Source organism: Rhincodon typus, chromosome 45 (genome assembly GCF_021869965.1).
Source record: "Rhincodon typus isolate 14 chromosome 45, sRhiTyp1.1, whole genome shotgun sequence".
Taxonomy (NCBI): Eukaryota; Metazoa; Chordata; class Chondrichthyes; order Orectolobiformes; family Rhincodontidae; genus Rhincodon; species Rhincodon typus.
The window spans coordinates 5,206,126-5,217,137 of NC_063376.1; the positions used below are offsets into that span (position 1 = coordinate 5,206,126).

Consider the following 11,012-nt stretch of genomic DNA (forward strand, 5'->3'; position numbering starts at 1 on the left):
GTCGCTGTATAACACTGGGGTACAGCGCTGGTGGGGACAGGTCTGTCATGAAATACCTGATTAGTTTCTGTGAATTTATGAACTATGATAGACATGACATGGAGAGAAGGTTGAACAAAAGCCATTTGGCATTTTATAGCTGTAATATTAGCTGGTAATATTGGGCTGACCTTGAATGATCAGTTTTCAGGGACGGGGCAGCCTGATCCCAGGTTGTGTGACACTCCTGCGCATCTCCTCACAGGGAGTGCTGTGGGAAGAACAGAGAGCAGGCTGCAGAACTGCGTGTAATTTAAATTAACTGCAATATATCTAGATGCAGTCACAACCACCTCCCACAGTGCACTGTCTGCAAACCTGTAGTTTGGTTTTGAAATTATGTTGTGAATGTCAATCCTGATCAATTTGTTATCATCCACCCTTGAGTCATCTCAAAACAATTCTGATCTGTCTCCCCAAAGATTTGATTCAAATATAAAACTTGTACTCAGGACAAATGCAAGAATGCAAAATTTCACAGGGAGAAACAATTTCTACTGCACGAGAAAAGGATGCTGATTGTTTTGGCGGGTTAACTCTGATTGATCGAGGCATTACCCATGGAGAACATACTGGGTAAATATTGTCGCCCACACTTTTGTTTAATTCAGAGAAGGCACCTGGACATGGTCATTTTGCCTGCAGAGCATTCGTCCTTGTGTAGGAATGTCCACAGCTTCTAGCAGGTATATTGGATTGTGTTCCGCCTGTCTTAGGATCTTAGCTGTATTTAAGCAGGTAGCACATTTCCCTCTAAGGCAGGTGGTTGAGTTTGAGTTTGAGTCCCGTTCCAAAGACTCAGTTCTGGTCACCTTTCTATAGGAAGGATATTATTAAATTGGAGAGGTTTCAGGGAAAATTTACCAGGATGTTGCCAGGAATGAAGGTTTTGAGTTATAAAAATAGGCTGGGACTTTTTTCAATGGAGCATAGGAGGGGTGATTTTAGAGGTTTATAAAATCATGAGGGCGATTGGTAAGGTGAATAGCAAGGGTCTTTCCCCAGGGTGGGTGAGTTCAAAACTAGGGGCATCTTTTTAAGGTGAGAGGAGAAAGATTTATAAAGGACATGAGAGGCAACTTTTTTTACACAGAGTGATTCACTATCTCTGATTCATATGTTGCCAGGACTGGAGGGTTTGAACTTTAGGGAGGGGCTGAATAGGCATGGGGGATTTTCTCTGGAGCATCGGAGTCTGAGAGGTGACCTTATCGAGGTTTATAAAATCATGAGGGGCATGGGTAGGATGAATAGTCAAGATCTTTTTCCCAGGCTGGAGCAGTCCAGAACTAGGGGGCATAGGTTTAAGGTGAGATGGGAAAGATTTAAAAGGGACCGACGGGGTAACTTTTTCACGCAGAGAGTGGTGCGTGTATGGAATGAACTAGGAAGTGGTGGAGGTTGGTACAATTACAACATTTAAAAGGCATCTGGATGGGTGCATGAATCGGAAGGGTCTAGAGGGATATGGGCCAAATGTAATCAAATGGGATTTGATTAATTTAGGATACCTGGTCGGCATGGATGAATTGGACCGAAGGGTCTGTTTCCATGCTGTACATTTCCCTGACTCTATGTGCAATGCCAGAGGAAGTGGTGGATGTGGGTACAGTTACAACATTTAAAAGACATTTAAACAGATACATGGATTGGAAAGGTTCGGTGGGATGTGGGCCAAATGCAAGCAAGTGGTACTAGTTTGATTTGGGATTATATTCAGCATGGACTGGTTGGACCAAAGGATCTGTTTCCGTGCTGTCTGACTCTATGACTTGAGAACAACATCAAGGCTGACAGTTCTGGTGTGGAATTGCTGCTCCTATCTAAGCTGTTGTCTTTTGGATGATATTAAATGGAGAGCCCTGCCTAGTCTCTGAGATGGTCATAAATAAACAATCTTCTAGCTGCTAGTTGAAAGAAGAGCAAATAAGTGGCCAATCCTATACTTCTGCATCAGCATCAGTCATGGCTTATCTTGTCAACATTGCACAGTTGTTTGTGAGATCTTGCTGTGTGTAAACTGCCTGCTCTGTTTCACACACTGCAGCAATAAAGCACCTCATGGGTGGCCACTGTAAAGCCTTCCGGGGGCTCCAGAGATTGTGAAAGGCGATATATAAATGCAAGAATTTGATTTTTGTGAATCCCTATGATTTTGAACCAACGCGATGAGGGAAAGTCCCTGAGAGATGCAGCATACAGATTTCAGCCTTCCCTTACCTCTTTCAGAGCAACAACACCAACAAGTCTTCCAGTTGATGTCACATAAGCTATCCGCAGTCCCAGCAGATTGAAGAGGTCGTAACACTGCAATTAAAGGTGTATTTTTATTCATTTCATTTTAAAAAGAACAGATAAACAGAGTTTGGTTGTCACACGAGTTAAGCCTTGATGTTTGCCTCTCCAACACTTTTGTAGCTTCCCCCTTATATAAACCGTAACATCCACATCTCTGCTGCTACATTGTGTTCATATCAAGTCCCATTCATCCATCACCCCCAACAGACCTGGATTGGCTTACCCCTCCCTTCACTTAATCATCTTGCTATCTCTGCAATTTCTCCCACCTCCACGAAAGCCACTTCCCCTGACGAGATCTCTCCAGTTCTAGTCTCACAACCATTCTCGTTGGCAGCCATGCCATCAGCTGCCTGGGGCCCTGGGCTCTGGAATTTCCTTCCAAAACTCTTCCAACTCTCTCTTCTTGAAACCTCCTGCTTTTCACCATCTTTCCCAACTGTTTTGGTAGGTAGCACTTGCGTGAAGCACCTTGAGGCTAGTTTCACGACATTAAAGGTGCCATGTTGATGCAAGTTGGCATCGCTGTGCCCTAGGTTAATTAGTAACGGGTTGAAGAGCTATGGGGAGCAGGCGGGAAAGTGGAATTGGGGCCAAGGTGAGATCAGCGATGACCGTATTAAACAGCAGAACAGGCTCGAGGGACTGAATTGCCAACACCTGCTCCTACATTCTTCATGTATACCCTGACAAAATCCATCACCTTTATCCCATAGTTACAGTGATGTCGTAGACTGGCCTGAAAAAGACTCACAAGGGGTGTGGGCTCCACTGTGAGGTACGTTGTAAAATAATTCTTTTTCAGAAAAATATACTTCATTCATGAAATTTCTATAAGTACAGTTCAAAACATATCAATTTGGACATTGTGGAAAATACAATAAAATTCTGCTTTCCTCAGTTGAGCAGAATGCAGTCTATTGTGCTGTGATCCAACTGTACAATTATACATTAAAAATATGCATTCATTAGAGATTCTATAAGTTACCAGCCTCTCAGGTACACTAGGGCTCAAAGTGATCTTTCTCCATCACACCTTGGCAGTGACTACCCTAAGGTTCAGTGGGTCCCTCAGAATAAAGTCCTGGCCTTGGATACTGCTAGTCTGCAACACTTGATCCTGGACAACTTCTCACAGTTGGAGACCAAAAAGTTTCAGGAAGATCACAGAGAGCCTTTCACCCACTTAATGGTCCTCCAAGTGCAGTCAGTAGTTGTCCCCATGTGTGTCCCGAGGAACAGCCCGTAAAGCACAGAGGTCTGCATCACGGAACTGCTCGGGACAAACCTTGACAAAAACCTTGACTGAATCTCTGTCCTGACCTTCCTTGAAAGACACGTTCCAGATGGAGATAGAGTCATAGAGCTGTACAGCACAGAAACAGACCCATCGGTCCATACCAAACAGATATCCTAAAGTAATCTAGACCCCATTTGCCAGCATTTTGGCCCATATCCATCTTAACCCTTTCTATTCATGTACCCATCCAGATGTCTTTTAAATATTGTAATTGTACCAGCCTCACCACTTCCTCTGGCAGCTCATTCCATACACGCACCATCCTCTGTGTGAAAAAGTTGCCCTTAGGCCCCTTTTAAATCTTCCCCTCTCACCTTAAACCTATGCCCTCTAGTTTTGGACTCTCCATCCCACCCTGGGGAAAAAAACCATGTCTGTTTACCCTATCCATACCTCTCATGATTTTATAAACCTCTATAAGGTCACCCCTCAGCCTCCAACACTCCATGGAAAATAGCCCCAGTCTATGCAACCTCTCCCTATAACTCAAACCCTCCAACCCTGGCAACATCCTTTGAACCCTTCAAGTTTAACAACATCCTTCCTGTAGCAGGGAGACCAGAATACAGTATTCCAAACGTGGCTAATGAATGTCCTGTACAGCCACAACATGACCTCCCAACTGCTATACTCAGTGCACCAATCAATAAAGGCAAGCATACCCAATGCCTTCTTCACTAGCAACAAAAACAGAAGTTGCTGGAAAAGCTCAGCAGGTCTGGCAGCGTCTGTGAAGAAAAGATCAGAGTTAACATTTCACGTCCGTTGACCCTTCCTCAGAACTTCCCTCTTCACTCGCCTGTCTACCTGGGAATCCACCTTCAAGGAACAATGAACCTGCATCCCAAGGTCTCTTTGTGTGATTGTCTCTTCCCCCAGCCCTGCAGCCACTTTGAGGATAGCATGCAGTGGCGCAGAGAGTCCAAGCGTGCATGAAGAATCTCACAGACAGTGCCCTTCTCACCACCAGCCAAGTGATGTCTTGGTGCTTGTTGGAAAGTTCTGGTGATGAGGCGTTGTGCCAAATGTCTTTCACAGTCTACGCAGGGAACCACGCAGCAGGATCGAGTCTTGATATTTATACTTCCCATACTGAGAATAACAAAATGCCGAGGTCTTACAATATACTACTGATGAGAGCAGTCAATGAACCCAAGGTGGTCGACTGTTTTGAGATAAAATGAGGGGCATTTTATGTGTGGTAAGTTGTCACTCCCACATGTGGGGCTTGGGGATTTAAATCAAGGCTTGCAGAGCATGACCGTGTACTGTAACAGTCAGAGTGTATCAGCCTCAGTATCTGATGATGCCTCATCGTGTGGTACAGGGATTTCAGAGAGGAAGATTCTGAAGGAGTCACACTGTACCATCTCACTGTAACTCGTGTAAACAGTAAATAAATATTCATTCGCTCATACCAGTTCTGGTTTCCAGTCCTTGTCTGTCAAAAGCACCCAGAACCTGTCATGATAGTTCCACTCTTTTCAACTAAATGTAAACTGGAAGTAAAGCTCCCTCTATACTGTCCCCCATCAAACACTCCCAGGAAAAGGGAAGTATGCAGTTAGGTACAGAGTAAAGCCTCCTTTACACTGCCCTCCATCAAACACTGCCAGGTTAGGAACAGCACGGGGTTAGATACACAGTAAAGATCTCTCTACACTGTCTCCCATCAAACACTCCCAGGGACAGGAACAGCACGGGGTTAGATACAGAGTAAAGATCTCTCTACACTGTCTCCAATCAAACACTCCCAGGACAGGAACAGCACAGGGTTAGACACAGAGTAAAGCTTCCTCCACTCTTTGAACTAAAAGGAAACTGAAAGCAGAGTCCTCTCAACATTGTGCCCGTTAAACAGGGACAGGGACATCATGATATTTCAATACGTGAGACCATGAGCGCAGTTGGCACGGGGTGGTGCAGGGATAGCACTCATGTTATTGAATTGCAATATTATCATCTCTCTTCCCTGCAACTCCCTCACGCACTCAAAACAGCTCCAGCTCACCCTGGAGACTCCTTAAGGCGCAATGGGACAGTCAGTCAAACTAAGGGGCAAACACTTCAAGCATGGGCAATTGTTCAAGCAGTGTGTACCCTCTGCCTCCCATCTGGTTAAAGTGGCATCTCTGATCATGCTGTTGCTGCCTCTTTTAATTGAAAAGATAAGAAGCTAACGAGATTCTCCAAATCCCAAGAAACTATGAAACTTCTCAAATTGTTTGAGGGTCAGATGCAGATAGGACACATCTTCTGACTGAAGAACCTTGAACTAAAGGGTTACAGTCTCGGGATAAAGGGTTAGGCATTTTGGACTAAGATGGGGAGGAATGTCTTCATTCAGCGGGTAGTGAACCTTTGGAATTCTCTGTCCAAGAGGGTTGTGGATGCTCAGTCATTTGGTATATTGAAGATTGAAATCAATTGATTTTTTTATCAACAAAAGTTTGGGCAGTTAAGTCAAAATCTTTTTGAATGGCCGAGAAAGTTTTATTTCATTTTCTCTTAGAACTAGAATTCGTACAGCATGGAAGCAGGCCATTCGGCCCATTGAGTCCACACTGACCCTCTGAAGAGCACCCACCCAGACCCATCCCCTATTCGACAAACCTGTATTTTTCCCATGGCTAATCCACCTACTCTGCACATCCCTGAACATTATGGGGCAATTTAGCATGGCCAATCCACCCTAACCTGCACATCTTTGGACTGTGACAGGAAAACAGAGCACCTGGAAGAAACACACGCAGATCGGGGAGATAGTAGGAACTGCCGATGCTGGAGAATCTGAGATAACAAGGTGTGGAGCTGGATGAACACAGCAGGCCAGGCAGCATCAGAGGAGCAAGAAAGCTGACGTTTCAGGCCTAGACCCTTCTTCATTTCTGCTGTGTTCAAACACGGGGAGAATGTGCAAACTCCACAAAGTCTCTCAGAGGTGGAATTGAAGCCGAGTCCTCGGTGCTGTGAGGCTGCAGTGCTAACTACTGAGGCACTGTGCCCACCCACTCACCCACACCACCCCCCACTCAGCATGTGTGTGTCACGAGCTCGGCCAACATTTATTGCCCATCCTTGGTTGAGCTTGTGAAGATGGTGGTGAGCCACATCCATGAACCACTGCAGCCCATATGGTATAGCTAAGTGTTGTTTATAAGGGAGTTCAAGGATTCTGACCCAGTGAAGGGAAAGAATATAGTTCCAAGTCAGGATGGTATGTGGCTTAGAAACATGCAGGCCCATGCATCTGCTTCCCTTGTCCTTCTAAGTAGAGGTCATAGGTTTGGAAGATGCTGTCGAAGGAGAAATGGTGAGGGCACCTTGTAGATAGTACTCATGTTGGCACTGTGCATTGATGTGGAGGGAGTGAATTTTGAAGGTGGTAGATATCTCATTGAAACTTACAGAATACTTAGAGGCCTGGATAGAGTGGACATGGACAAGATGTTTCCACTAGTAGGAGAGACTAGGACCCAAGGCCCAGCCTCAGGGTGAAGGACGACCCTTTAGAACCAAGATGAGGTGGAATTTCTTCAGTCAGAAGGGATGACTCTGTGGAACTCATTGCTGCAGAGGGCTGTGGAGGCCAAGTCATTGACTGTCTTCAAGACAGAGATGGATAGGTTCTTGATTAGTAAGGGGGATTGAGGGTTGCAGGGAGAAGGCAGGAGAATGGGGTTGAGAAACATATCAGCCGTGGTCGAATGGGGTTGAGAAACATATCAGCCGTGGTCAAATGGGCCATGACTTGATGGGCTGATTTGGCCTAAATCTGCTCCGACATCTCATGGTCTTTTAACAGGCATTGGGTGTTTGGGGCACCATGAGGAATGGACCTGTTGGGTGACCAATGGCAGGACAGTAGGGACAGGGGCAGTTGGGCACGGGGGGTCATGTGACAATACCTCCCAGGGGGCATCCCGCTGAGGTTGGTGAGCCGAACATGCAGGCGGATTGGGGATCGGAACCAGCACCATGTTGGCTCATGCAGCCAACGGGGAGCCAAGACATCAGAGCAGCAGTGGGCAGTTCAGATCAATCCACTCTCATGAGCTCTTACCTCATATAGGGTTTCTTTTTCCACGAGTCTGAATGGAGCTGGGTCAATCACACACTCATCCAACTTCAGCACCTCCTGAAGCTGAGCATATTCCCAATTCTCCACCTGCACCCAGAAAAGAAGATTAAACCTCATTTGCTTTAGAAAAACAAAATCAAGCTTGGAGTTTGCTGCCTCCAGTCTGCACTGGAGGGGCTAGTCCATCAGAATCAATCAAAGCAATTTGTCAAAAATACATTTGTGAGCATTTTATCCCCAAAAAAGTCAATGCTCAGGAATGGAATGTGTTAGATAAAGCTTAGAATCAAGGTCTTTCAGCACACTTCCAGGACAGAGACAGCGCGGGGTTAGATACAGAGTGAAGCCTCCTCTGCACCGTCCCCATCAAACATTCCCAGGGACAGCGATAGCACGGGGTTAGATACAGAGTAAAGCTCCCTCCACAAATTCCCCTGAGCAGATTCAGGAAAGTAAAAGAGAATTGGACTGTTAGCCTTTATCTCATGCAGGTTGAAATGCCAGGGATAGCGTTGATGGCACCTGGTTGTGGTCAGTTGTTACCTGGAAGCGCCAGGCACTCTACATCAGGAAGGATATGTTAACACCCGAGAGGGAGCAGCTCACAGAATGGCTGCATTGTGTGAGGGTTACAATACAAGGATTGCATTCCCTTGTATGCAAAAGTGACCTAATCATGGTGGTTAAGACGAATGAAGGAATTCATTCTAAATTTCTTTTTCATTTGTCACAGGCATTGACGGGTGCACCATTGGTTTGGCATGAGCTGCCTCTTGCACTGTGGCATCTGTACACCCACACTACTGTTAAGAAGGGTAATTACTTCCCCTGGTGGGTGGGGAAAAGAGGACCAGATTAGGGGGAATCGCCTTAAAATTGAAGCCAGGCCATTCAGGGGTAAGATAAGGAAGCACTCGAAAGGCAATGGAAATCTGGAACTCTCTGTCCTCGTAAATAAAACATTGAGGCTGGGGGTTGATTGAAACTGTTAAAACGGAGATTGATCAATTTTCATTGGGTAGCAGGATTCAGGGTTCCAATACCGAGACAGGAGCTAGGACCAAAGTTCCCTCACATGTTTCTTGGAGGTTTGTGCATGGTAGCAGCTTCCAGAAGTGGAATCCAACACACACCGAGCTTCCCAGCATGTGCAGCCTAGAGAAACATTATCTGGAAAACCAATCAGCCATGATCTAGCTGAATGCAGAACAAAGGTTGAAGGGCTAAATGGCCTCCTGTTCCTATGAAGGTTTGAGATTGGATCCAAGCAGATCCATGATGCAGCCTGTAAGACCTAGGAGGGTGGGAGACTCCTTCAACCCAATAACATCACTAAACCCCTCAAAAGGCAGAATGGGCCCATCTGTCTTTTTGAGGTTGAATTGGATGTTATTAACTGGTTAACCTCCAGTGATTCACTCAGGAGCACGTAAATCTTCCTTCTTATTCACCAATGTATTAATTCTCTTCAGTTTAGGTGATTGAAGAACATTCCTTTGAGTGTTAACCATAAAGAATCTCTCCCCATTCAAATTTCACAGTGGTTGGTAACTTATAACACACAGTGAATATGGATCTGATCGGCCTGGCCCTGGTTTCTCATACCCTGTTGTTTCAGGAGATGAAGGTGATATTAGTCCAGTCCCTCTTCCACTGGATGGCCGTCTTGGCTTGGTCAGTATCACTGACACCTCTGGGTTGGGGGACTCTGAAATCTCAGGGCTTCAGCATGTCTCACTCAGCTGCCATTTCACTAGGGTGCCATGGGGAGGCACTGTGTGGCCGCTTTTGGACAAGTTGTTAAAACTGTGGCCCTGTTAAATCGGCCATGTGCACATAATGTAGCCCTTAACTCTATTGGAGGGAGAGACCTCCCACTGTCCTGGGCAATATTACTCAATATCGCCCAAAAACAAAATTCATCATTCTTTCCCACTCAATTCTTGTTGGATCTTGTTATGTACAACATTTGCTACCAAGTTATCCCAAACGACAAAAAGGAAAATGCTGTGAAGTGTTTTCAAAAGACAATGAAAGGTAAATAAAAGTTAGCTCTTTCTTCACTACTGAATACAAACACCATTACCTCCCATGTGGTCATCGTGTCAAAAACTTCCTCTCCATCCTGGAACAGAAGTTAAATTGAAAATATTTAATGGGACAATGAGTATTGTTCAATCATTCAGTATGAGGTTCGAAACCATGTACAGCATTCCTCACCTCTGGTTTTTAGCGGGGCATGTAGTTTGGACAAACTAAGTGACCCACTGTTGGCAATGCATATATTTATGGATGATGAGAATTGGAAAATGGACTTCTGGACATTACTGGGTTAGTCATAGAGGTCTACAGCACAGAAAATGGCCCTTTGGCCCAATGTGAATGCACTGGTCAAAAGCAATCACCTAACTATGCTCATCTCATTTTCCAGCACTTGGCCTCACAGCGTTGTGTGTCTTGGCATTGCAAGTGCATGTCATTTTTTAAAAATTCATCCATGGATGTGGGTGTCACTGGTCATGCCAGCATTTATTGCCCATCCCTAATTGCACAGAAGGTAGCTGAGACAACCACACTGCTGTGGATCTATAGTCATCAGGTTTCCTTCCCTAAAGGGCATTAGTGAACCAGATGGGTTTTTCCTGACAATCAATTCATGGCCATCATTAGACTCTTATTTCCAGATATTTATTGAATTCAAATATGACCATCTGCCATAGTGGGATTCAAACTCAGGTCCCCAGAATGTTGCCTGAGTCTCTGGATTAATAATCCAGCGATAATAAAACCAGGCCATTGCCTCCCCTAAATAGTTTTTAAGTGTCATACAAGTTTCTGCCTTTACCACTCTTGACAGGCAGTGAGTTCCAGATTCCCATCATCATCTGGGTGACAATGATTTCCTCACACTCCCTCTAAACCTCCTGCCCCTTACCTTAAATCTATTCCCCTGGGATTGGTCCCTCTACCAAGGCAAAATGTTCCTTCTTATCTACCCTGTCTATGCCCCTCATAATTTTATACATCTCAAACATGATCCCCAGTCTCTTCTTCACCAAGGAAAACAACCCTAGTTTGTCCAAACTCTCTTCATAACTGAAATTCTCCAGTCCAGGCAACATTCTGGTAAATCTGAGACAACAAGGTGCAGGGCTGGATGAACACAGCAGGCCAAGCAGCATCATAGGAGCAGAAAGGCTGACGTTTCAGGCCTAGACCCTTCATCAGAAAAGGGGGAGGGGAAGGCGGTTCTGAAATAAATAGGGAGAGAGTGGGAGGCGGATAGAAGATGGA

The 11,012-nt window shown here is 45.3% G+C and overlaps 1 protein-coding gene across 1 annotated transcript in view; it reads right to left on the bottom strand.

The window, feature by feature from the left end:
- The window catches only part of LOC109910529 (chloride channel protein ClC-Kb-like), a 69,007-nt gene that overhangs the window by 691 nt on the left and 57,304 nt on the right, over positions 1 to 11,012 (bottom strand). Inside the window, 3 exon segments of the mRNA XM_020509738.2 lie at positions 2,260 to 2,346; positions 7,701 to 7,805; positions 9,805 to 9,843. Of these exon segments, the coding sequence (XP_020365327.2) occupies positions 2,260 to 2,346; positions 7,701 to 7,805; positions 9,805 to 9,843 (231 nt within the window).